This window comes from Scyliorhinus torazame, chromosome 13 (genome assembly GCF_047496885.1).
Source record: "Scyliorhinus torazame isolate Kashiwa2021f chromosome 13, sScyTor2.1, whole genome shotgun sequence".
In the NCBI taxonomy this organism is placed as follows: Eukaryota; Metazoa; Chordata; class Chondrichthyes; order Carcharhiniformes; family Scyliorhinidae; genus Scyliorhinus; species Scyliorhinus torazame.
The window spans coordinates 141620764-141647632 of NC_092719.1; the positions used below are offsets into that span (position 1 = coordinate 141620764).

At 48.5% G+C, this 26869-nt stretch overlaps 1 protein-coding gene across 26 annotated transcripts in view; it reads left to right on the top strand.

Moving 5' to 3' along the window:
* Positions 1-26869, top strand: part of LOC140388298 (contactin-4-like) — a 3617424-nt gene that overhangs the window by 3317187 nt on the left and 273368 nt on the right. For all 26 annotated transcript variants that reach the window (XM_072472208.1, XM_072472210.1, XM_072472213.1 and 23 more), the window contains one exon: positions 13725-13874. In XM_072472208.1, coding sequence (XP_072328309.1) covers positions 13725-13874 — 150 coding nt within the window. The remainder of the gene's footprint in view (positions 1-13724; positions 13875-26869) is intronic.

A 26869-nucleotide genomic window follows, 5' to 3' on the forward strand; every position in this document is an offset into this window, starting at 1 on the left:
ATATGTAAGAACTCAGCGACCAACTTAAATGAGTATGCCACCACTGTCACAGACTTCATCAGCGAATGTGTGGACGACTGCGTGCCAAAGAAAGTAGTACGTACATTCCCCAACCGGAAACCATGGCTCAATCGCAAGATTGACTCCCTACTGAAGACAGGTCTGAGGCGTTCAAGTCAGACGACCCTGACCTTTACAAGAAATCCAGGTACGACCTCTGCAAAGCCATCTGAGATGCCAGGAGAGAATATGAAACCAAGCTAGAGTCACAGACAGACTCCCGGCATTTGTGGCAAGGACTAAACACCATAACGGGCTACAGCGAAGCCGAGCAGTATCTCCGGCAGCAGCGCACCCCTCCCCGATGAACTCAATGCATTCTATGCTAGGTTCGAGCAGGACACCACCAATCCGCTGTCGAGTTCTCCAGCAGCCCATAACTCACCCATACCCACCATCACAGCTTCCAAAGTCAGATCGGCCTTCCTGAAAGTGGAAGGCGACAGGCCCGGACGGGATCCCTGGTCGTGCACTCAGAGTCTGCGTGGACCAGCTGGCAGAGATGTTCGCGGACAACTTTAACCTGTCCCTACTCCACTCCGAGGTGCCCACCTGCTTCAAGAAGACCACAATCATACCGGTGCCAAAGAAGAACCAGGCAATGTGCTTCAATGACTACCGACCGGTTGCCCTGACTTCAGTCATAATGAAGTGCTTCGAGAGGTTGGTCATGAAGTGCATCACCTCCATACTCCCAGAACGCCTGATCCACTGCAATTCGCATACCGCCGCAACCGGTCCATGGCAGACACAATTTCCTTGGCCCTACACTCACCCCTAGAGCATCTCGACAACAAGGACTCCTTCATCAGACTCCTATTTATTGACTACAGCTCTGCCTTCAACACTATAATCCCAGCCAAGTTCATATCAAAGCTCCAAAACCTAAGACTTGGCTCCCCACTCTGGAAATGGATCCTCGACTTTCTGACCCACAGACCACAATCAGTAAGAATGAACAACAACACCTCCTCCACAATAGTCCTCAATACCGGGGCCCCGCAAGGCTGCGTACTTAGCCCCCTACTCTACTCCCTGTACACACACGACTGCGTGGCAAAATTTGGTTCCAACTCCATCTACAAGTTTGCTGACGATACGACCATAGTGGGCCGGCTCTCGAATAACGACAAGTCAGGATACAGAAGGGAGATAGAGAACCTAGTGGAGTGGTGCAGCGACAGAAATCTCTCCCTCAGTGCCAGCAAAACTAAAGAACTGGTCATTGACTTCAGGAAGCAAAGTACTGTACACACCCCTGTCAGCATCAACGGGACGGGGTGGAGATGGTTAGCAGTTTCAAATTCCCAGGGGTGCACATCTCCAAAAATCTGTCCTGGTCCACCCACGTCGACGCTACCACCAAGAAAGTACAGCAGCGTCTATACCTCCTCAGGAAGCTAAGGAAATTTGGCATGTCCACATTACCTCTTACCAACTTTTACAGATGCACCATAGAAAGCATCCTATCTGACTGCATCACAGCTTTGTATGGCAACTGCTCGGCCCAGGACCGCAAGAAACTTCAGAGAGTTTTAGCACAGCCCAGTCCATCACACAAACCTGCCTCCCATCCATTGACTCCATCTACACCTCCCGCTGCCTGGGGAAAGCGGGCAGCATAACCAAAGACCCCTCCCACCTGGCTTACTCAGTCTTCCAACTTCTTCCATCGGGCAGGAGATACAGAAGTCTGAGAACACGCACGAACAGACTCAAAGACAGCTTCTTCCCCACTGTTACCAGACTCCTAAATGACCCTCTTATGGACTGACCTCATTAACACTACACCCCTGTATGCTTCATCTGATGCCGGTGCTTATGTAGTTACATTTTATACCTTGTGTTGCCCTATTATGTATTTTATTTTATTCCCTTGTCTTTCCACGTACTTAATGATCTGTTGAGCTGCTCGCAGAAAAATACTTTTCACTGTACCTCGGTGCCCATGACAATAAACAAATCCAATCCAATCCAATATGGGGGTCTCTGATACGGGGCTCTGATGGGAGGGGTCTGTTGGGAAGGGTCTGATTTGGGGGGTCTGATGGGAGGTGCCTGATGGGGTACTAGGAGGTGGCATGTATATTGTGGCAGGGAGGGGGCCCTCCGATGGATTTTGGAGGCAGGTACGTTACATCTCTACGACCTTGACCTACTGTGGGGTCCACCATGCCAGGGCCACACTTAAAACTACTTGCATCACTCCATGCCCGTGTGAATCCTGGTCGAGAAAACCGGAGCATCATGGAGGCATGGAAAATCTGGCTTCCAGCTTGTTAATTGGATGCAAATATTTCAAACAAACCAAGTGGATTCTCCTGCTGGTAGGGGTGTGTAATTTGCTGCCACCGCTGGCAGGGGACTGGAGCATTGAAATAGGATTGGCTTGACCCAATGTGCAATTCTCCGCTGCATCGGGAACTCCCTTACCGGTGGCGGGCAACAAAGAATCCATCCCTTACTTATAATCGTGAACAAAAGGCCGTTTCACTGCAGCATCATTCTTAAATGTTGCTGGAGAAAGGATTTTTAAAAATTCATTCATGGGAGTGGATGTCACTGGCTAGCCTATCATACACTTGGGAAGATGGTGGTGAGCCACCTTCTTGAACCGCTGGAATCCATGATGTGTTTGTACACCCACAGAGCTTCTGGGATGGAAGTTCCAGGATTTTGATCCCTTGGCAGTGAAGGAAAAGTGATGTGGTCCCAAGTCAGTATCTTTACGATTCCAGCTGATATTGCTACTGGATTGTCCAGAATGAAAGCCTGGTCGATAGCTTTAAGCTTCTGGGGGTCACCTTGATGTAACAGTCAAGAAAGCCCAACAATATCTTTAATTCCTACGGAAGCTAAAGAAATTTGGCATGTCTGCATCGACTCTCACAAAATTCTACAGATGTGCGATAGAGAGCATCCTGTCCGGCTGCATGGTATGCAGCCTGGTATGGCAACTGCTTGGTCCAAGATCGCAAGAAACTGCAGAGTGTGGTGAACTCAGCCCAACGCATCACACAAGCTTGCCACATTGATTCTGTATACACCTCCCGCTGCCTCAGGAAGGCAGACGGTTTATCAGAGACCCCATTCCACCCAGGCATTGCCTTCTTCCAGACCCTCCCATCAGGCAGAAGGTACAGAAGTCTGAAGACTCGCACATCCAGACATAGGAACAGCTTCTTCCCCACAGCTACAAGACTCCTCAACGACTCCCCCTCAGACTGAACTGTTCCCTGTAACAACACTATTCACGATGCCCTATGGTGCTCTTGCTCACGTATTTGCTTTGTTTGGCCCCTTGTCCCGCACTGTAACCAATCACTGTTTGTTGATGTACCATTTGTCAATGTTCTCTGTTGAGTATTCTTTGGTCTACAAACGCAATGAGGTAGTAACTAAAGCCTGTGAGGAATTAGATCATGAAGTCAGCGTGACTAAGGGGAAGAGTAGGCAGGGAGCAGATGATGAACGCAAAGGGACTGGTGGTCTTAGGTGCATTTGTTTTAATGCAAGAAGTGTAGTAGGTAAGGCAGATGAACTTAGGGTTTGTATTAGTACCTGGGAGTATGATGTTATTGCTATTACTGAGACTTGGTTGAGGGAAGGCATGAATAAATATCCCAGGATATCGATGCTTCAGGCGGGATAGAGAGGGAGGTAATAGGGGTGGAGGAGTTGCATTACTAGTCAGAGAGGATATCACAGCTGTGCTGAAGGAGGCCACTATGGAGGACACGAGCAGTGAGGCGATATGGGCAGAGTTCAGAAATAGGAAGGGTGCAGTAACAATGTTGGGGCTGTACTACAGACCTCCCAACAGCGAGCGAGAGATAGAGGTACAAATATGTAAACAGGTTATAGAAAGATGTAGTAGCAACAGGGTGGTGGTGTTAGGAGATACAAGATGGAGCAGAATTTGTAAGGAGCATCCAGGAGGGTTTTCGAGAGCAGCATGTAAATAGTCCAACTCGGGAAGGGCCATACTGGACCTGGTGTTGGGGAATGAGCCCAGCCAGGTGATTGAAGTTTCAGTGGGGATTATTTTGGGAATAGTGATCATAATTCCGTAAATTTTAGAATACTCATGGACAAAGACGAGAGTGCTAAATTGGGGGAAGGCAACTATACCAGAATTCGGCAGGAGCTGGGGAATGTGGATTGGGAGCAGCTGTTTGAAGGTAAATCCACATTTGATATGTGGGAGGCTTTTAAAGAGAGTTGATTAGAGTGCAGGACAGACATGTCCCTGTGAAAATGAGGGATAGAAATGGCAAGATTAGGGAACCATGGATGACAGGTGAAATTGTGAGACTAGCTAAGAGGAAAAAGGAAGCATACATAAGGTCTAGGCGATTTAAGACAGACGAAGCTTTGGAAGAATATCGGGAATGTAGGACCAATCTGAAAGGAGGAATCAAGAGGGCTAAAAGGGGTCATGAAATATCTTTAGCAAACAGGCTTAAGGAAAATCCCAAAGCCTTTTATTCATATATAAGGAGCAAGAGGGTAACTAGAGAAAGGGTTGGCCCATTCAAGGACAAAGGAGGAACGTTTTGCGTGGAGTCAGAGAAAATGAGTGAGACTCTTAATGAGTACTTTGCATCGGTATTCACCGAGGAGAAGGACATGACGGATGTTGAGGTTAAGGATAGATGTTTGATTACTCTATGACAAGTCGGCATAAGGAGGGAGGGATGTGTTGGGTATTCTAAAAGGCATTAAGGTGGACAAGTCCGCAGGTCCGGATGGGATCTATCCCAGGTTACTGAGGGAAGTGAGAGAGGAAATAGCTGGGGCCTTAATAGATATCTTTGCAGCATCCTTGAACATGGGTGAGGTACCAGAGGACTGGAGAATTGCTAATGTTGTCCCTTTGTTTAAGAAGGGTAGCAGAGATAATCCAGGTAATTATAGATCGGTGAGCCTCATGTCAGTGGTAGGGAAGCTGCTGGAGAAGATACTGAGGGATAGGATCTATTCCCATTTGGAAGAAAATGGGCTTATCAGTGATAGGCAACATGGTTTTGTGCAGGGAAGGTCATGTCTTACCAACTTAATAGAATTCTTTGAGGAAGTGACAAAGTTGATTGATGAGGGAAGGGCTGTAGAAGTCATATACATGGACTTCAGTAAGGCGTTTGATAAGGTTCCCCATGGTAGGCTGATGGAGAAAGTGAAGTGTCATGGGGTCCAGGGTGTACGAGCTAGATGGATAAAGAACTGGCTGGGCAACAGGAGACAGAGAGTAGTAGTGGAAGAGAGTTTCTCAAAATGGAGAACTGTGACCAGTCGTGTTCCACAGGGATCCGTGCTGGGATCACTGTTGTTTGTGATATACATAAATGATCTGGAGGAAGGTATAGGTGGTCTGATTAGCAAGTTTGCAGATGACACTAAGATTGGTGGAGTAGCAGATAGTGAAGGGGACTGTCAGATATTACAGCAGAATATAGATAGATTGGGGAGTTGGGCAGAGAAATGGCAGATGGAGTTCAATCCAGACAAATGCGAGGTGATGCATTTTGGAAGATCCAATTCAAGAGCGAACTATACGGTAAATGAAAAAGCCCTGGGGAAAATTGATGTACAGAGAGATCTGTGTGTTCAGGTCCATTGTACCCTGAAGGTGGCTGCGCAGGTCGATAGAGTGGTCAAGAAGGCATACGGCATGCTTTCCTTCATCGGAAGGGGTATTGAGTACAAGAGTTGGCAGGTCATGTTAAATTGTATAAGACTTTGGTTCGGCCACATTTGGAATACTGCGTGCAGTTCTGGTCGCCACATTACCAAAAGGATGTGGATGCTTTGGAGAGGGTACAGAGGAGGTTCACCAGGATGTTGCCTGGTATAGAGGGTGCTAGCTATGAAGAGAAGTTGAGTAGATTAGGATTATTTTCATTAGAAAGACGGAGGTTGAGGGGGGACCTCATAGAGGTCCACAAAATCATGAGCGGTAGAGACAGGGTGGCTAGCAAGTAGCTTTTTCCCAGAGTGGGGGACTCAATTACTAGGGGTCATGAGTTCAAGGTGAGAGGGGAAAAGTTTCAGGGAGATATACGTGGAAAGTTCTTTACGCAGAGGGTGGTGGGTGCCTGGAATGAATTGCCGGCGAAGGTGGTAGAGGCGGGCACGATAGCATCATTTAAGATGTATCTAGACAGATACATGAATGGGCAGGGAGCAGAGGGATACAGATCCTTAGAAAATAGGCAACAGTTTTAGATAGAGGATCTGGATCGGCGCAGGCTTGGAGGGCCGACGGGCCTGTTCCTGTGCTGTAGTTTTTCTTTGTTCTTATGTACGTACTGTGTACGTTCCCTCGGCTGCAGAAAAATACTTTTCACTGTACTTCGATACATGTGACAATAAATCAAATCAAATCAAAATCAAATCAAATCATGGATGGGATTCTCCGTCCCGCCGCACCAGTTTTCGGGTAAGGCGCACCCCCACCAGCAGCAGGATCCTCCTTCCCGCCAGCCGGCCAATGAGGTTTACCATTGTGGGTATCCCCACGCCGTTGGGAAATTCACGGGCATGAGCGCGCTGCCGGCGAAGCGGAGGATCCTGCCGATGGAGGATCTAGATGCAAAAACCTTTTTGTTTAGCAATGTGGATGAATAGAGTCACAGGACGTCCATTAACTTGGAGCAAAATGATAAACATTTATTACGCATGTGTCTTCACAGATGTACACAGATTTTCAAGGATAGCAGAAGTTACAAATATATATCTTGTACTATAATGTTCTTGGTAAGTACATAGCCCCTTGTAAGTCAACAGGCCAACTGTGATCGCACATACCACACTCTGAAACCCAGTGGCAGATGCTACCCAATAGAACGTCTATGGATTTCTCATCAGATCTCCCCAGATGCTTGTCACGCTGTGAACCAACTTGTCTTGTTAGACATTTTAGTTGCTGTGCAAAGAAGAGTCTAAAGTTCTTATTCCTTTTCACCAAACACCATTTATTTCACTTCCACAGCTTCTGCACAAAACTCTTAACAACACACCACCTGACAGAGGCCACCTGAAGCCCCTTTACATATCAGTGTCAATAAATGGATACTTAACATAAATGAGACAACTAACTGCAATGTCTCTTAACCCATTACTTAACATGCCTCACTGGAACTCTGGCTTCCACACAAGTGTTTCCAAACTCCACTCTCGAAAAACCTGCCCTGGAATCTTCTCCCAAACAATGCTTTCTGTCATATGCCTTCACCAAGGGTTCACTTCCAGGATTTGAACCTCTCCTTTCAGTACTCTTCTGTGCCTGATTGCCATGTGTATTCAAGCTTCCATACAATCTCTCAGGTACTCAGCCACACCATTGGAGATTACTGCTTCACAGGCCGTATTAAGGTGTCACCAATTTTAGGATTACTTCAGGGGCAGGATTCTCCAACCCCCCACCAGGTCGGAGAATCGCCGGGGGTCGGCGTGAATCCCGCCCCCGCCATCCTCCGAATTCTCCGGCCCCAAAAAAATCGCCCTGGTGTGAATCGCGCCGCCCACCTCGGAGAATGGCGGGGACCGACGCACCGCAATGACCCTGGGGCCGCCCGAATTCTCCAGCATGCGATGGGCCGAAGTCCCGCCTGTTTAACAAGGGTCCCACCGGCGTAAATCAAGGTTGGTCCCTACTGGCGGGACCCAGCTCCGTGGGCAGCATCCAGGGTCCTCGGGGGGGCGTGGGGCGATCTGGCCCCGGGGGGGTGCCCCACGGTGGCCTGGCCTATGATCAGGGCCCACCGATCCGCGATGGCTGACGTGGAGATGAACCCCCCCCTTACGCATGCGCAGGGATGATGCCAGCAGACGCTGGCGCTCCTGCGCATGCGCCAACTCGTGCCGGCCGGCGGAGGCCCTTTCGCATCGGTTGGCATGGTGCCAAGCCACTTTCCGCCAGCCGGCGCAGCGCAAACCACTCCGGCGCCGTCCTAGCCCCCGACCTTTGGGGCGGCTTGACGCCGGAGTGGTTCCCGCCAGGGTTTGCGCCATTTTTTTCTGCCCTGGCGATTTGTGCAGAATCCCGCCCCAGATGTCTGGTTTATCTCTAGCAAACTTCAACAGGTCTGCACCGTGCAGCTCTGTCTTTAACTGGGAGCCTCTCTGTGCCTCTTTCTTTAACTTCAGTGAATAGTACCTTGTTCAGATTCCAGTTTTTTGTCCTTTTGACTTCAGTGTTCCCGGGACTTATCTTTTAATTCCTTTGTTCCCAGAACTATCTGTTCTTTAGCTTCTGGGACTTGCTTTCTGCCCCTTACTGCATTGTTATGCTTCTCTGCTGGTAATATTAGTGAGAGCTATTTTCTTCCCAGATACCCACTGAAGCACAGTTTTGGCCCCTGGTTGTTAAGCAAAGCCCCTTCCTTTTAAACCTTGTTTGTTTCCACATTGTAACTCCTTTAATTACAATGCAGGCACAGTTTGAAATGAAACAAAAAACGACAGACAGGCAGGCACTTTTGTTGAACATGAAGCTAACATCTTATAGAGAAACACAAAATTAAACTTACCTAAAGCTATACCTATGGGTGGCACGGTAGCACGGTGGTTAGCACTGTTGCCTCACTACACCAGGGATCTGTGGTCGATTCCCGGCTTGGGTCACTGCCTGTGCAGAGTCTGCACGTTCTCCCCCTGCCTGCATGAGTTTCCTCCAGGTGCTCCGGATTCCTCCCACAAGTCCCAAAAAACGTGCTTGTTAGATGAATTGGACATTCTGAATTCTCCCTCCGAACAGGTGCAGGAGTATGGCGACTAGGGGATTTTCATAATAAATTCATTGCTGTGTTAATGTAAGCCTACTTATTTTATTTATGACACTAATAAAGATTATTATTATTCATTCCAATGCACAAATATCGATTCATTAAAGTGCCTCTGTTTCCTGACATTATTCTGAGATGATATCCCCACAAGCCTGACCCTCAGGTATTCCCCCTTTCTGCACCCCCCCCCCCCACATCATTAATGAGCCCTCACACCATGGTATTCTTTACTTTAGCAGTTTTGCAGTGAAGCGAAGTGTAGTTTTCAGAATGACTGAACTGCAAGGACTGTTAGATTAGGGGAGTGAAGGCATGGTAGCTAAATTTGCAGATGACTCAGAGATAGGAAGAAAAGTATGTTGTGAAGTAGGCATGTTGGGTGCGATTGGCGAGGTATTTCCTGACGGCCATGTTGGCAACATCGCAGCCTATATGTAACGGCACCTCGTTCCGGAAATGAGCCTCAACAAGCTTCTCACCATTATTGACTGTCTCGACGTCTGATTCGTCAGACCCGCGCCTCATCATCTTGCCGCTAACAAGGGGACGTTGCTTTTAAACGCTGTCTCAGCACTTAGTCAACACAGAAACATGGCAGCATGCAGACTTGCTCCTTGCTTTGGTGATGCTGACCTGACCAGGATTCTGGACGCCGTGGAGGCGAGACGGGACATCCTGTTCCCCAAGTGGGCTGGAGGTCGAGCAGCAGGGCCACCAATTCCACCTGGGAAGCAGTGGCAGTGGCTGGCAGTAATACTAGGGGGACAGCCGTACGATGTCAGAAGAAGACCGACAACCTCCACTGAGCTGCAAAAGAAAGTTACCACCTCTCTCTGGCATCAGTTCCGCCTGCCAACTCTCAAATTCGCAACCCTCCCCTTTCCAAATCACGGGTTGACATCTTGCACCCTCCCCACATCGAATCTTCGAGCTTGTTCCTCAGAACCCCCTGGCACCCACCAGTACAACCCCTTCATGTCCAGTTGCGGTGCGCACACATGCCACCTGCCATAGATGCCCCCGATTCATCAAGAGTGTCACTCATAAAGCCCTCACCTTGTCCCTACAGGAGAAGGAAATCCATAATAGGTGTGAAAGGGCTCAGATGGAGGGCAGGGTACCTGATTTCCAAGCCTTCATTCCCAATGAGGAACATGCCCTGGAGGTCGTGAAGTTGACAGAGGAGACAGCAGTCACCGACAGAGAGGTTGGCCTGCACCACAGAAGTGAGAATCCACGGCTCCTTCACACAGATGACTCAAGTGAGTTGCTCATGTCAGACAAAATGATCCTTTCTTCTCACTGACTACATGTCCATTCTCTTGCAGGATCTCAGTGCCTTTCTCCATCCAGGGCCCTCCCACAGGGCCCAGCTTCACCGGAACCAAATCCTGACACCTCATATTCCACTGGTGCTCCAGGTTCAGTTGTATATCCTTGACTTCCAGCATGTTTAGCCTGCTGTGATGTGCCATTTACATGTAGCACTCACCACACCAGCAACAAAAGAATCCGCAATCTGCAAAAGCATTTCTTCAGCGGCATCATCACATGGCCCATTTTGTTCAATGTCACGCACCAGATCCCGCAGCATCTTCTTGCTTCAAACCAGATTGCCTTCCAGACCCATACATCCCCCTGAACCTGGTGTTCCAGGACCCAGGTATCTTGGAAAAAATTCTTCTTTCTGGTTGCAGAAAAGGAAGGAAACGGCAACAGCAGCCTCGAGGCATTTGCAGCCACCAGCACAAGGAGCAAACACAACCTGCAGCTGTGAAATGCTCTCACACCTAATAAGGCCAATTCCTTATTTGCAATATCCTTCAGCTGTGAAGATAGAGGCTGCTCAGTCAAAGGTCACAGCCACAGTCAAACTGCTCACAGGACAGGGCTCTGTCCTGGAATTGTTTGGTAGTACAGACAGGCAGCAGATGTGGTTGCCCCTGTTATGAGTATCTACAATATTTAAAAATAGCTTGAAGGCCTCACAAATGAGAAGCCCCCGCCTCCCTCTCCCCATTCTCCACCCACTAGGCCAGGGGGAACACCTGACCTGGAACGCTTCAGCACCCCGAGCAGGGCCCTCGAGCTGCATGCTGGAAAATGGAACTGGCTACTCACCTCCTCAGTTCCCCATAGCAGCCATTGCGCCCTCTTCACCTTTTTAAAAAGGAATACTAAACGACACCCGCGAGATTTCTTGCTGGGAGCCAGTTGATTCCTGGGAGGCCATTACATTCAACTTCAATTTCGCTAATGGATCAAAATTGGTGTTAATTGAGGTCAATGGTATGCATGCCATATTTGGCCGTGATCCGGAACTCGCCATTGGAAGCGGGCGGGTTAGGTGACAAACTGATTCGCATCTGTTGAAAATCTCAATTTAGGTCTTTTCCGCTATTTAACTGGCGCATCCAGATCCATGCCCGGCTAGACGCGGTGGTTAAATCACACCCATGAAATTTGTAGAATGACATAGATAGGTTGAGTGAGTGAGCAAAAATTTGGCAGATCAGGTATAATGTAGGGGAGTGTGAAATTGTTCACTTTGGCAAGAAGAATAAAAAAGTCAGAGTATTGTTTGAATGGAGGATGGCTTCAGAATGTTGAGGTGCAAATTGATTCAGGTATTCTTGTGCTGGTGTCACTAACCGTTAATATACAGGTACAGCAGGTAATCAGAAAGACTAATGGAATTCTGCACTTTATTATGAGAGGAATTGAATGCAAGTAAGGATGTTATGCTTCAGAGCACTGGTGAGATCGCACCTCGAATACTGTGTAGTTTTGGCCTCCTTATTTAAGGAGGGATAAAAATGGATTGGAGACTGTTCAGAGGAGGTTTACTAGATTGATACCTGGATTGAGCAGGTTGTCTTAGGAGGATAGGTTGGAAAGGCTGGGCTTGTTTCCACTGGAGTTCAAAAGAGTGAAGGGTAACTTAATTGAAATATCTAGTATCCTGAAGTCTTGACTAGATGAATGCGGGGAAAGGATGGTTCCTCTTGTGGGTGAGTTCAGAACTAATGGGCACTGTTTTAGAATTAGGAGTTGTGTTATATTCTCAATGTGCCGAAAAGAGAAAAGGTATGGAAGTGCCACACACTTGGGGTTCTTACAAACGCGATGCGAGGTTTATTCAGGAGGTGTTGCTCAGACAATCTAAGATGGAGAACTGAAGTCTGCCCACTCTGCTGACATCAGTACAAATCACATGATGTTCCGCCAGCAGGGATATATTACTTCTATACATAACAAGTTGACATTATATGACAGAGATGATTTCTTTTCTTTCAGAGGGTTGTGCGAGATTGGAATTCTCGTGTTTCGCGTACTGCATCATCTGAGCCAATGTAAGATGATCTTTGTTTTGCAGAAAGTCAGAGAATTTTTCATTTTGGAAACCCATGATAATGTGATCACAAATTAGCTCGTCCTTCAGTGCCCCGTATCTGCAAATACCAGCCAGACAATGTAGGTCAGTTGGAAATAAGTCAATCGATTCTCTCGCCATTGTGTCCTCTGGTTAAACTGTGCTCATTCAATTAATAAGTTTCACTTTGGGCTAAAATAGGCATCAAAAGCTCTCAGAATGGTTTTAAACACCACGGTGAACTCCTCCACACCATGCCATGGAGAACATTGTTTGTTGCTGGGCCCACAGCATAAAGAAAGAAACTGACTTGATGCTTCTGTTTTTTTTCATGAATGCCTGATGCTGCTCAATACCGTAGAAAATGGTGTTTCCATAATTCCTACAGCTGGGCTCTCTGCAGGCCCTCAAGGCAGTCAAACAGGCTGGGTGGGGGCAGGGTCTGCTCACCAGGGACGGTCATTGTTACCTCCATCCGGTGGGCCTCCTTCTGTCAATTAGTTACAAGATTCTGCCAAGTTGTTCTTTATGCTGTGGACCCTTCAATAACACCAATGTGTTTTTCACATTGATGTCTCCAATGCTGCCACCGTCTTCTGATGTGGTCCTTCTATCTGTGGACTCTGTCTGCTAACCATATATCATGCCTAGAGTGAAGATATACTCTGCATAATATTTGTTTATTAGTATTACTCATAAATAGATTATAGAGGAACTATGTTGCTCCAAGGCATGATTCTAAACTCTCTCGAGTCTAACATAGGACTGACTGCTCTCAGTGGTATATCATCATCTACTTCATACATCAGCATATCCCATTTGTTAACCCTTTTATACTACTGACCAGGTGGTGTGTGGCTTGAAGGTGAAATTTCTCACGGTGGTTTTCCCCTGTGTCTGCGACCCTTGCCTTTTTAAATGGTAGAGATCATGGGCTGGATTCTCCATCCCGCCGTGCCAGATTTCTGGTTCAGCACGCCGGCAGGATGCTCCGTTTCGCCGGTTGGTCAATGGGGATTCTCATTGTGGGGCAGCCCCACGCTGTCGGGAAACCCCCTGACAGCCAGCAAAACGAAGCATCCCGACGGCGAAGAATCTCGCCCCATGGGTGTGGAAGGTGCTGTCGAAGGAACCTTGGTGATTTGTTGCAGAGCATCTTGTAGATGTTACACAGCCACTGTGCACTGGTGATGGAGGAAGTAATGCTTGAATTTGTGGAAGGGGCGCCGATCAAGTGGGCTGCTTTGTCCTGCATGGTGTGGGGCTTCTTGAGGATTTTTGCAGCTGCACGCATCCAGGGAAATGGAGGCTATTTCATCAACTCCTGACTTGTGCTTTGTGCAGATGGTGGGCAGGCTTTGGGGAGTTAGGAGGTGAGTTACTCTCCACAGAATTCTGAGTTTCTGACCTGTTACCTATTCCAACCTTAATAATGGGCTGCGCTTTCTCTTTAAGTGGATTACATTTTCTCTGTTAAAATTAACATCTCATTCTTGTACTTGCAGTTCCTGAGATCATCAATGGGAATGCTGTAACAGCGGCAGCAATCGACTTAAGTCCCTGGGTAGAATACGAATTCAGAGTTGTTGCTAGTAACAACATTGGCATTGGGGAGCCGAGTTTGCCATCTGAAAAATCAAGGACTGAAGAAGCCAGTAAGTGATTGATAATTATTACTTAGAATTGTTACGACACTCTGGGCAAGTGCGCGGTTAATTCCACCCTCATTCATCCCAGGGTCACAACACAAAAATTAACAAATAATTCTTCGAAAAACTCCTGAAGACTTTGGCCCTTGGCTGCCCAATAATTACGGTCACCAGGTTTGTAAGTTTAAACAGGATTACTCTTTATTTATCCCAATAACTATCATGAAACATGCAGTAAATGCAACTGGATAACAGCATGCTAATACCTACTACCCCATTTAATTGCCCCACTCTCTACCCACACACACAAGACAGGTAAACACAGAGGGTTGGAAAGCGGTAAAAATAATAAGGATGAAGGTCAAAAGATAAGAGTTTTTTCTTCAAGGTGGTTCTTTAGCGTACTTTCCTCACTGCACGCTTGCTGATTAAAGTCTGGTTTACAGCGGTAATGGTCTTCTTTGCAGATTCATTCATTCAGGTTAGAAAATTGACATGGGAGTGTCCCTTTAAGAAAGGTTTTGTCTTATCACATGGCTTCAGTGATGTCATTGTGTGAATGGAGCTGGGCTGTGGTTCTGAGTTTTATTTTCGCTTTGGTTTGGAGCTTGTTTGTGACTCTGGGTTTTTTGCTTTCGTTTTCATGTTTGGCTGCTGGATGCAGACAGAGAAGTCTTGTCCTGTCTCTCTATCCTCATTTTAAAAGCTGTTCCCAGACTGTTTGATAACTTGAAAAGAAACAATAGCTTTCTGGAAGGAATTCAAACCTGCTGTTTTGGAAAGAAAACAAGAGCATCTATATAAGGTCTTGAGTGCTGTGTGCTGGGCCACACCTTTGAAAAGCGGGTACTGGTTTATGGGATCTTGTTATTAAATTGGAACAGCTGAAGGGGGAAATTTATTAAGGGTGATACATAGATTACTGTAGCTGTGTGGGGTATTTATGTTTGTAGTTGATAAAAATGCTTACTGTGTGTGTTTATAAAAATGTTAACTGAATTTGTAGAATAAAGCTTGTTTTTGATTAAAAGTGCTTAAGGCCTCTGTTGAATAACACCTGAAAGAGAGGCCTTTGTACTCATCGTAACCAAAATCAATAAGCAATTGTAGGTCAGTTGAACTCCATGATATACTTTGGAGTTTTCTAAACTCTGGCCCATAACAAAATGCAGTACTGACAGGCAGCAGGCTTTCTGGAGAGACACTTTATTTCACATAAAACTGGGCCTTCAACTCGAGGTTTGCATTCAGGTTTCTATCTTTCTGAGAAGACACTGTTTCACATCAAACCTTGCTTCTAGCTCATGGTTTGACTTTAGGCCTCTGAAGTCTCAAGAGATGGCCACCCAGACTTGCAAAGAGAGAGCCAGCTCTCACAGTGGTCTGCTGGAGAGAATTAATTGGATCATTTTTGGAGAGAATTAATCAGATCCCTTCATCAGGCTGCCAGAATCACAACTCAAAACCTAACTAGAACCTTGGGACTCTGAAAAGTAATCTTGCAGAATAATATCTAATCACCACTTGTTACTGTGCACAGCACAGCCTTTTGGTCCAATTCATTGGCCACCAGCCAAATCAATCATACCTTGTCCCAGCCAATCTCTGTCATTGGTGCCAGTCAGTCTACAGCTCAGGTTTGAACCAGCACGAACACAGTGGTCTCTTCTGCTGAAATCCTCTGTTTGAATTAAAGGCACTGGTCACGGCTTTCTTCTGCTTGAATTAAGGATATAGGCTGCCTTAAATATGTAAGTCCATAAATCATCCATCGATCAAAAATGTAATGCCAAAAATAAAAGGGGAAATAAGGGAATAGACCGGTAATAAACCAGAAATAATCTTCCAAAATGCCTTCCAATTCTGCAACAATGGTGATTGCACTAATTATGGCTTTGTGGACCAGGATGCCTTTACAATCCCAGATTCTGGAAATAGTGGAGTCATGAAAATTTTGCCTGGAAGGATCTTATAAACCTGTACTGTGCAATTCCATTTGCCATATTATAAAAAGGACTTGGAGGCACTGAAGAGGCAGGAAATCTGATTTACGAGGATAACACTAGAAATGTAGAGGAATTCCTATCAGGAGGGGATGAACAGGTTGGGTCTCTTTTCTCTTTAATAGCGAAAGTTGGTGGATGACCTGAAAGATGTCTTTAAAAATATGAAAACTATGAAAGGTTTTTGACAGAATAGTCACAGGGAGAATGTGTCCACTCCATCAAAGTTGAAACTCCAGTGTAGTGCTGAAGAAATGATACACTGTCGGATGTGCCACCATTCAGATAAGAAATTAAAACAAGGCCACATCTACCTGCTGGGTGAATGTAAAAGACAGAATCGTAGAAATTGACAGGATCAAAGGGAACCATCATGTCCACACTGGATAACAAGTGGACATCCAGCCTGATCGTAATTATCTCATTGTTGGTTCTGACATTTAAAGTGCATATCCGAGCACACTTTAAGTCTTTTGAAACCTTCTCGGCAGGATTCTCCGGTCCGCCAGCTGTGTTTTCCTGCGCGGCACGCCTCGCGGCATTGGGATCCTCCGTTCCAGCAGCTGGCCAATGGAATTTCCCATTGTGGCCATCCCACACCATTGGGAAACCAGCGGGAGTGGGTGCGCTTCCAGCATAGCGGAGGATGCCTTTTACACAGTGAGTTCCAAATTCCCACCACTCACTGAATTAAAAAGTCTTAAAAACTATGCCTGCTGATTACTGACCCCTCATCGAAGGGGAATAGGGCATTCCTATCTGCTCAAATGAATCCTTCATAATTTTATACACTTAGTTAGGTGGATTGGCCATGATAAATTGACCTTAGGGACAAAATTGCCCTTAGTGTTGGGTGGGGTTACTGGGTTATGGGGATAGGGTGGAGGTGTGGACCTTGGGTAGGGTGGAGGTGTGGACCTTGGGTAGGCTGCTCTTTCCAAGAGCCGGTGCAGACTTGATGGGCCGAATGGCCTCCTTCTGCACTGTAAATTCTATGAAATCTATGAATTCGATCTCCACTCAGCCTGCTCTGTTCTTTCCTCATAACTAAAATTATTTTGCAATGTACCCTCTCTAATGCAATTGCGGGCACAATTTTACCACTCTGTTGCACCTGGCATCGAGCTCAATACATTTGGAGAATTGCAAGAGAGGCCCAAATCTGGCTTCGCGCCAGGCGCAAAACCCCGCGTGAGCAAGCCAACCCATGGTGCCCGGCACAATCTGGACCATGCCCTCGCTATGCTTGATCCAGATCATCATATTTAAGTGATCCATTGGGCAAACTTAAATAGATGCATACGATTTGAGGTTGCAGTCTCCTGCTGTTGGGGAGTCACGGCCACACTGGTGAGCCTCAATTGGGTATTGATTAGTACTGGCCTCCAAACTTCCGGTTGTGGCTATGCAGAGCTATGTCGCACATTCGGCAGCTCCCGCTTGGAAAGGACTTTTGGGCTCTTTTCAGGGCCCCCAACGACATTTTTTCGACATTTCCCAGTGTGGGAAGAAGACTGCAACATTCCCCCGACAGTGTATGGCTTGGACCAGGAGGGGGGTGACTACAAAAGTGGTGGTGAACCCAAAGAAAGTGTGAGAGAAGAAGAGCAAGATGGCGGCGGGCGGGGACCAGGCAGCGTCGATGCAGTGGGCGCAGGAGCAGCAGGAGGTTATCCAGTGCTGCTTCAGGGAGCTCAAAGCGGACCTGCTGGAGCCGATGAAGGTTTCTATTGATAAGCTGCTGGAGACCCAGGCGGCCCAGGGGATGGTGATCCGCGAGGTCCAACAAAAGATCTCAGATAACAAAGACGAGATCTTGGGCCTAGCGGTAAAGGTGGAGGTGCACGAGGCGTTCCACAAGAAATGGCAGGAACGGTTCGAGGAGATGGAGAATCGGTCGAGGCGGAAGAATCTGCGGATCCTGGGCCTTCCGGAGGGGCTGGAGGGGTCGGACATGGGGGCCTATGTGGTCATCATGGTAAACTTGCTGATGGGAGCGGGGTCCTTCCAGGGGCCCCTGAAGCTGGAAGGGGCCCATAGAGTGCTGGCGAGGAGGCCCAAGGCTAATGAGCCGCCGCGGGCGGTGCTGGTGCGGTTTCATCAGTTCGCTGATCGGGAGCGCGTGCTCAGGTGGGCCAAGAAAGAGAGGAGGAGCAGGTGGGAGAATGCGGAGGTTCGAATATATCAGGACTGGAGCGTGGAGGTGGCGAAGAAGAGGGCCGGGTACAACCGGGCGAAGGAGGTGCTGCACAGGAAGGGGGTGAAGTTTGGCATGCTGCAGCCAGCATGACTGTGGGTCACCTACAAGGACCGGCACCATTATTTTGAGTCCCCAGAGGAGGCGTGGGCCTTTGTTCAGGCCGAGAAGCTGGACACAAACTGAGGGTCGGGATGGGGGGTCGGGCGTGGGGATGGTCGGGGATTGTTGTTGTTGTGTTACATTTTGGAGGGGGGGTTCTTTGTTCTTGTTTCTTTTTGATTCGGTGTGGGTGGTTAAGGTGGGTTGGGCACTGTTTTGGTTGGGTCTGTCGGGTGGGCTCTTGGAGGGGGGCCAGTAAACGGAGTAGGGGGTGGATGGCCAGTAGGGGGGATGGGGCCCCGCGGGGGAGGAGGGTGGGTAACCCCCGATCCGGCTGATAACCTGGAACATAAGGGGACTGAACGGGCTGGTTAAGCGGGCCCGGGTGTTTGTGCACCTGAAGGGGCTGAAGGCGGATGTGGTCATGCTCCAGGAGACACACCTGAAGGTGGCAGACCAGGTAAGATTGAGGAAGGGTTGGGTAGGTCAGGTGTTTCATTTGGGGCTGGATGCCAAAAATCAGGGGGTGGCGATCTTGGTGGGAAAGAGGGTATCGTTCGAGGTGTCGAGCATTGTGAGAGACAATGGCGGCAGGTACATAATGGTAAGTGGTAAGCTGCAAGGGGAGAGGGTGGTGCTGGTCAACGTGTACACCCGGAACTGGGACGATTTGGGTTTTATGCGGCACATGTTGGGTCGGATTCCGGACTTGGAAGTGGGCGGCCTGATAATGGGGGGGGGGAACTTTAACACGGTGTTGAATCCGGCACTGGACCGCTCCAGGTCTCGGACGGGTAGGAGGCCGGCGGCGGCTAAAGTGCTGAGGGGGTTTATGGACCAGATGGGAGGGGTGGACCCTTGGAGATTTGCAAGGCCGGGGGCTAGGGAATTTTCATTCTTCTCGCATGTTCATAAGGCCTATTCCGGATCGACTTTTTTATTATGAGCAGGGCGCTGATAGCGAGAGTAGAGGATACCGAGTACTCGGCGATAGCCATCTCGGATGACGCCCCGCATTGGGTAGACCTAGAGCTGGGGAGGAGAGGTGTGAGCGCCCATTGTGGCGCTTGGAGGTGGGGCTGTTGGCGGACGAGGAGGTGAGCGAGCGGGTCCAAGGAAGCATAGAGTGATACCTGGAGGCCAACGATAACGGGGAGGTCCGAGCGGGGCTAGTCTGGAAGGCGCTGAAGGCGGTGGTTAGGGGAGAGCTGATCTCCATTAGGGCCCACAAGGAGAGGAGAGAGCAGAGGGAGAGGTAAAGGCTGGTGGGGGAGATGGTGAGGGTAGACTGGAGGTACACGGAGGTGCCGGAGGAGGGACTGTTGAGGGAGAGGCGTAGCCTCCAGGCTGAATTCGACCTGTTGACCACCAGGAAGGCAGAGGCGGAGTGGAGGAAGGCCTAGGGGGCGATTTATTAATATGGGGAAAAGGCAAGCCGGATGCTGGCGCATCAGCTTTGGAAGCGGGAAACAGCTCAGGAGATCGGGAGAGTTAAGGATAGGGGAGGGAGTGTGGTTGGCATCAATGGGGTCTTCAGGGACTTTTATGAGGAACTGTGTCGGTCCAAGCCCCCACTGGAGGAGGGAGGGATGGGCCGCTTTCTGGACCAATTGAGGTTCCCGAAGGTGGAGGAGGGACTGATGGCGGGATTAGGGGCCCCGATTGGGCTGGAGGAGCTGGCCAAAGGGATAGGGAGCATGCAGGCAGGACGGTTTCCCGGTCGAATTCTACAAGACATATGTGGACCTGTTGGGCCCATTGCTGGTTAGGACCTTCAATGAGGCAAGGGAGTTGGGGGCTCCCCCCCGCCCCCCCCGCCCCCCCCGACGATGTCCCGGGCACTGATCTCCTTGATCCTGAAGCGGGACAAGGATCCCCTGCAGTGTGGGTCTTACAGGCCGATTTTGTTGTTAAATGTAGATGCCAAGGTGCTGGCGAAGGTCTTAGCCATGAGAATTGAGGATTGGGTGCCGCATGTTATCCACGAAGACCAGACGGGGTTGGTGAAGGGGAGGCAGTTGAACGCAAATGTGCAGAGGCTCCTGAAAGTTATTATGATGCCGGCGAGGTGGGGGAGGCAGAGATAGTGGTGGCGATGGATGCTGAGAAGGCCTTCGATAGAGTAGAGTGGAGGTACTTGTGGGAGGTGCTGAAGAGGTTCGGGTTTGGGGAGGGGTTCGTCAGGTGGGTTAGGCTGTTGTGTGATGTCCCGATGGCGAGTGTGGCCATGAACAAGAGGTGGTCTGAGTACTTTTGGTTGCATCGAGGGACGAGGCAGGGGTGTCCCCTATCCCCCCTGCTCTTTGCACTGGCAATTGAACCCCTGGCTATGGCGCTGAGGGAGTCGAGGAACTGGAAGGGGTTGGTGCGGGGTGGGGAGGAGCATAGGGTGTCGCTCTGTGCGGACGACTTGCTGCTATGTGTAGCAGACCCGGTGGGGGCAATGCCGGAGGTAATGAGGATCCTCAGGGAGTTTGGGGATTTCTCAGGGTACAAGCTCAACATGGGGAAGAGTGAGTTGTTCGTGGTTCACCCAGGGGACCAGGAGAGGGGGATTGGCGAGCTCCCACTAAAAAGGGCGGAGAGGAGCTTCAGGTATTTGGGGGTCCAGGTGGCCAGGAGCTGGGGGGCCCTGCCTAGACTTAATTTCATGAGGCTGGTGGAACAAATGGAGGAGGAGTTTAAGAGGTGGGACGCGTTGCCACTGTCCCTGGCGGGTAGGGTGCAGTCAGTCAAGATGACGGTGCTCCCAAGGTTTTTGTTCCTGTTCCATTGCCTCCCCATTCCTATCCCGAAGGCCTCCTTTAGGTGGGTCAACAGGAGCAGAACGGGGTTTGTGTGGGCCCGAGGGACTCAGAGGGTGAGAAGGGTGTTCCTGGAGCGGAGTAGGGATGGGGGGGGGGGGTGCTGGCGCTGCCCAACCTCTGCGGGTACTACTGGGCTCGCCAATGCGGTGATGGTGCGCAAGTGTGTGATGGAGGGGGAAGGGGCTGCATGGAAGAGGCTGGAGACGGCGTCTTGTGAGGGTACGAGTCTGGAGGCGCTGACAATGGCGCCGCTGCCGCTCCCTTCAATGAGGTATACCACGAGCCCGGTGGTGGCGGCTACCCTCAAAATCTGTGAGCAATGGAGGCGGCACAGGGGGGAAGTGGGGGCCTCGGTGTGGACCCCGATACGGGGGAACCACTGGTTTGTCCCAGGGAGAATAGATGGAGGGTGTTCGGGGTGGCACAGGGCAGGGATAAGAAGGTTAGGGGACCTGTTTGTGGATGGGAAGTTCGCGAGCCTGGGTGAGCTGGAGGAGAGGTACGGGCTCCCCACGGGGAACACCTTTAGGTATCTACAGGTAAGGGCGTTTGCCAGGCGGCAAGTGGTGGAATTCCCGCTGCTGCTGCCACGCACGGTACAGGGCAGGGTTCTCTCGGGGGTGTTGGTTGGAGCGGGGAAGATCTCGGCAACATAACAGGTGATGCAGGAGGAGGCCTCGGTGGCGGAGCTGAAAGGTAAGTCGGAGGAGGAGTGGGGGAGGAGTTCGAGGAGGGGACGTGGGCAGATGCCCTTGGGAGGGTGAACTCTTCCTCTTCATGCACGAGGCTCGGCCTCATACAGTTAAAGGTGCTGCACAGGGCACACATGACTGGGACAAGGATGAGCCTTTTTTGGGGGGTGAGGACAGGTGTGTTAGGTGCTCAGGGAGCTCAGCAAATCACACCCATATGTTCTGGGCATGCCCAGCGCTGGAGGAATTTTGGAAGGGCGTAGCAAGGCCGGTGTCGAGGGTGGTAGGATCCAGGCTCAAACCGGGCTGGGGGCTCGCAATATTTGGGGTTGCAGAGGAGCTGGGAGTGCAGGAGGCGAAAGAGGCCGGTATTCTGGCATTTGCGTCCCTGGTAGCCCGGCGAAGAATTCTTCTTCAGTGGAAGGATGCGAGGCCTTCAAGCGTGGAATCCTGGATCAACGATATGGCGGGTTTATTAAATTGGAGAGGGTGAAAGTTGCCTGAAGTAGATCGGTGTAAGGGTTTTTCAGGCAGTGGCAACCGTTCTTAGACTTCCTGGCAGAACGGTAGACAATGGTCAGCAGCAGCAGCAACCCCGGGGGGGAGGGGGGTTCTATTTTACTTTTGTTTGTCTATACTGGGGGATCTGAGGTGGTGTATATATTTGCTATGTTTGCTATGTGTTAATTCGGGGTGTTAATTTATTATTTATGTAGAGGGGGGAGGGGGGCACGGGGCTGTTTTGTTTTGTATTTAATTCTATTGGGTTCCTTTTACATTTTGTTGTTGATATTTTTTGAAAACTTTAATAAATTTTTTTTTTAAGTACTGGCCTCCACAAGTGGAGACCAGGCATGATGGACACTCGGGATGCCATTGGAACCTCCCCGTGTGGTTGTGGTAGGGTAGGGCAGTACTCTAGAACTCTCCTGGCACCCTGCCAGTGGCTACCTGGCAGTACCAACCGAGCTCTGTCAGTGTGCCAAGGCCCAGGTGCCAGGCTGCCAGTGCCAAGAGTCGTGACTATAGGGGGCCATGCCCATGAAAGCGGGGGTAAAGGGGGATTATGAAGGGACATTCTAAAGGTTGGGGAATGAAGGGGGTGGTCCTGAAAGGGGGGGCCTGAAGGGGGGGCCAAAAAGAGGGGGCCCTCAGCAACCCCATCATGAGGTGCTCTCATTTTGAGAGGGGGAATGCCCATGTCTGAGAGGGGTGGCATTGTATTTGGGTGATGGGATGTGGGGGACCCTCAGGCTCACTTCAAGATCAGAGCACCCTTTCAAAATGGCGCTCTGAGGAGCTGGTCTTGCCAGCGAGTCTAGTTCCTCATCACTGCTGAAAACCTTTCTCAGTGTGGGCTGCACCTTCACCACATGGACTGCAGTGGTTCAAGAAGGCAACTCATCCCTACCTTCTCTTGGGCATTTAGGGATGGGCCTAGCTGGAAACACCCACATTCCATGAAAGACTGATTTTAAAAAAATGTCCAAATCATTTATATATACACCCACATCCTCAAATTGAATTTTAAAAAAAGTCTTATTTAATGTAATCCACTGATATGTAAATAATTTTTTTTAAATTCATTTACGGGACGTGGGCGTCACTGGTTAGGCCAGCATTTATTGCCCATCCCTAGTTGCCCTTCAGAACGGCGATATATTCCCAAGTCGGGATGATGAGTAACTTGGAGGGGAACTGGTGTTCCCAGGGATCTGCTGCTGTTGTCCTTCTAGATAGTAGTGGTCATAGATTTGGAAGGTGCTGTCTAAGGAGCGTTGGTGAGTTACTGAGGTGCATCTTGTGGATGGTACACACGGCTGCCACTGTTCGTCGGTGGTGGAGCAAATGAATGTTTGTGGAAGGAACAACAATCAAGCAGCCTACTTTATCCTGGATGGTGTTGAGATTCTTGAGTGTTGTTGGAGATGCACTCATCCAGACAAGTGCAGAGTATTCCATTACACTCCTGTCTTGTGCCTTGTAGATGGTGAACAGACTTTGGGGGTCAGAAAGTGAGTTACTCGCTGTAGCCTTTAACCTGCTCTGGTAACCATAGTATTAATGTGGCTAGTCCAGTTCTGTTTCTGATCAATGGTAACCCCAGGATGTAGATGGTGGGGGATTCAGAGATGGTAATACAATGGAATGTCAATGGGCGAAGATGCTCTCTTGTAGGGGATGGTCATTGCCTGGCACCTTTATGGCACAAATGTAACTGCCACCTGTCAGCCCAAGCCTGGATATTGTCCGGGTATTGCTGCATTTGGACGTGGACTGCTTCATTATCTGAGGAGTAGCGGATGTTGCTGAATATTATGCCATCATCTGCGAACATCCCCACTTCTGACCTTATGATGGAAGGAAGGTCATTGATGAAGCAGCTGAAGATGTTTGGGCCTAGGAATTCATTTTTGTTGTGTTTCAAACTTATTACAAAAACCTGGGAACTCCTGTAAAATGATATTGGATAACATACTGAATTTTGGAAAAGAATAAAAGATTTAACTAGCTTTATGATTGCGTCTTTGGAACAAGCTGTAAGACGTTCCCATCAGAACATCTCACATTCATTTACTTGATGGAAAAAATATATTTTTTTTAAATTGCATAAGCAATATTTTAAAACTTATTTTATACACAGTTACATATTTTTATGTAAACTAACTCTACAAATACGTATCTTTGGCATCACACATTATCATGTGTTAGGGCAGCACGGTAGCCTTGTGGATAGCACAATTGCTTCACAGCTCCAGGGTCCTAGGTTCGATTCCGGCTTGGGTCACTGTCTGTGCGGAGTCTGCACATCCTCCCCGTGTGTGCGTGGGTTTCCTCCGGGTGCTCCGGTTTCCTCCCACAGTCCAAAGATGTGCAGGTTAGGTGGATTGGCCATGATAAATTGCCCTTAGTGTCCAAAATTGCCCTTAGTGTTGGGTGGGGTTACGGGGTTATGGGGCTAGGGTGGCGGTGTTGACCTTGGGTAGGGTGCTCTTTCCAAGAGCCGGTGCAGACTCGATGGGCCGAATGGCCTCCTGCACTGTAAATTCTATGATCATGGATCAGTAATAACTATGCCCATTATTTGAACAGTTTATTGAAAGAACTTTTCCACTCTTCTGTTAATTTAAGGTCACATGAATTGTGCAACAGTAGGTGAAGATTTTAACTTAATTAAATGGTGAACTCTGAAGCCTTACCAGAGATACATGATTCAAGCCTTGAACATAATAATTGAGACCATGTATCATTCCGCTATATAAACTGTATATGCTGTAAGTGGAGAGCTGTCAAGAAGGTTCCTGATAGCCGACACTGCAGGGTGGTCTGGATTTGGAGATACAATCAGCTACAAAAACACTTTTCAGAACTTGTGTGGAATTTCTGCTTGCATCATCTTGTAAAAGCACTGTGACCCACAGTCATGAAGAGCAAGGGGATAAAACTTGGAATTAAAAGTGCTTGTTTATTTCTGACTGGATATGGAATGCTTCTGAAGATTAAAAAAATGGATTTACAGATGTCCCAAAGTGCTTTGCAACCATTGAAGTAGTTTTGGAGGTGAAATTTAGCCCAACACATCTGGCAGAAATCAGGTGACTGGGCAGTGACCGATAAGCAGTTTACCTATCCCCTGAGATCCTGATCATTGCTGATTTTACTCTGCACGGCAAAGCCTCATAAGGTTATGCATATTTGGGAACTATTGTTTCAGGGCAATGCTACATGAACTGCAGCCTGTATGGTGAAGCACCATACTATTTATCTGCTTGATAAAGGCAGGTCCACAGCTCATCAGAAGACTAAAGTGGCCCTTTGGTACATCCAAAGCTTATCTTGGTTGGGTCAGCAGGAAATCAAGTACTCCTCTGAGTCTCTCCCCCACCTCCCTCCTCCGTCCCAACAAGTTATTACCTCCCTTCCCAGACTTGAAGATACTCTTCTGTAACCGTCCCTGCCCGTTATCTGCAATCTGATCAAAATTCACCCAGTCTTGGTCCGATCACTTTGCACTCCCTTCATGTCTATTCCGGGTGGGAAATTGTTCTGAGTTAATATTCAACTCTTGTGATTGCTGTATGGAGACATAGTAGTCAATTTGTACATAGCAAGATTCCACAATCATCACCGAGGTAAATGACTAGATCTTTATCATGTTTGTTGAACAATAGCTATTGATCAGATCACCAACATAATTTCACTGCTCTCTTTAAAAACAAGTTTATAATCTTACTTGAAAGATGGCACCTCTGACAGGGGAGCATTCCCTTGATACTACAATGGAGTGTCAGCCTAGATTTTTGTGACCATGCCTCTGAAACCCACAACCATTCGACTCAGGCTCGAATGCTATCATTCTTCCAGGACTGAAATCTAAAGTTAAAACTCAACTTGCATTTGTGGGGCTATGTGAAAGAAAGATTACCGTACAATGGGAAACTGAATATCAATGATGCTGACTCTAGGTGACAAATGATGTAAAAGCTCAATTTCCACCACTGAAACTCCAGGATCCTCCAGAAAAGTGACATGATCCAGGAGTATCAGCTATAGCAAATAATCAGACATCGGTAAACTAAGTTGAAAGAAGCACAAATAAATTACCATTGGGGCAGGAAGGAGTGTTCGAGACGTTGGACAGTGAGAACAAAGAAGGTAAAAAGACAGCTGATACACTTCCTGTGATTTCATGGGAAAGTGCCATCGAATTTGGGTGTGGTGTTTGAGGATTTGACCAAGGTGAAGCAGAGGGAACAGTCCCTTCAGAATGCTGACAAGGCAGGGTGTGGGGGGAGTGGGGGTGGGAGTGGAAGGGAAGAAGTGTTTGATGGTGGCATTATGCTTGAGGTGGTAGAAATGGCGGAGAAGGATTTCTTGAATGTGAAGGCTGGTGGGGTGGAAGGTGAACACAAGAGGGACCCTATCACAGTTCTAAGAGGGAGGACTGAAAGCAGCAGTGCAAGAATCTTAAAATTTGCTTTTTTGTTTGCTGAGCAGCAATCTTACTCAATTCTCCTGGGATTGTCAAGAAAGTGTTCCATAAGTCAAGAAACCTTAGGATCAAACTGAATGAGTGAGTGACACTATGGAATGGATAAACAAGCTCAGTAAAAATGAAGTGGGAAAATGCAATTATTTAAAGCAATATTAAATCATAGCACTCATTGAAGTGATACAGACGGCACAGCTTATGGAGGGG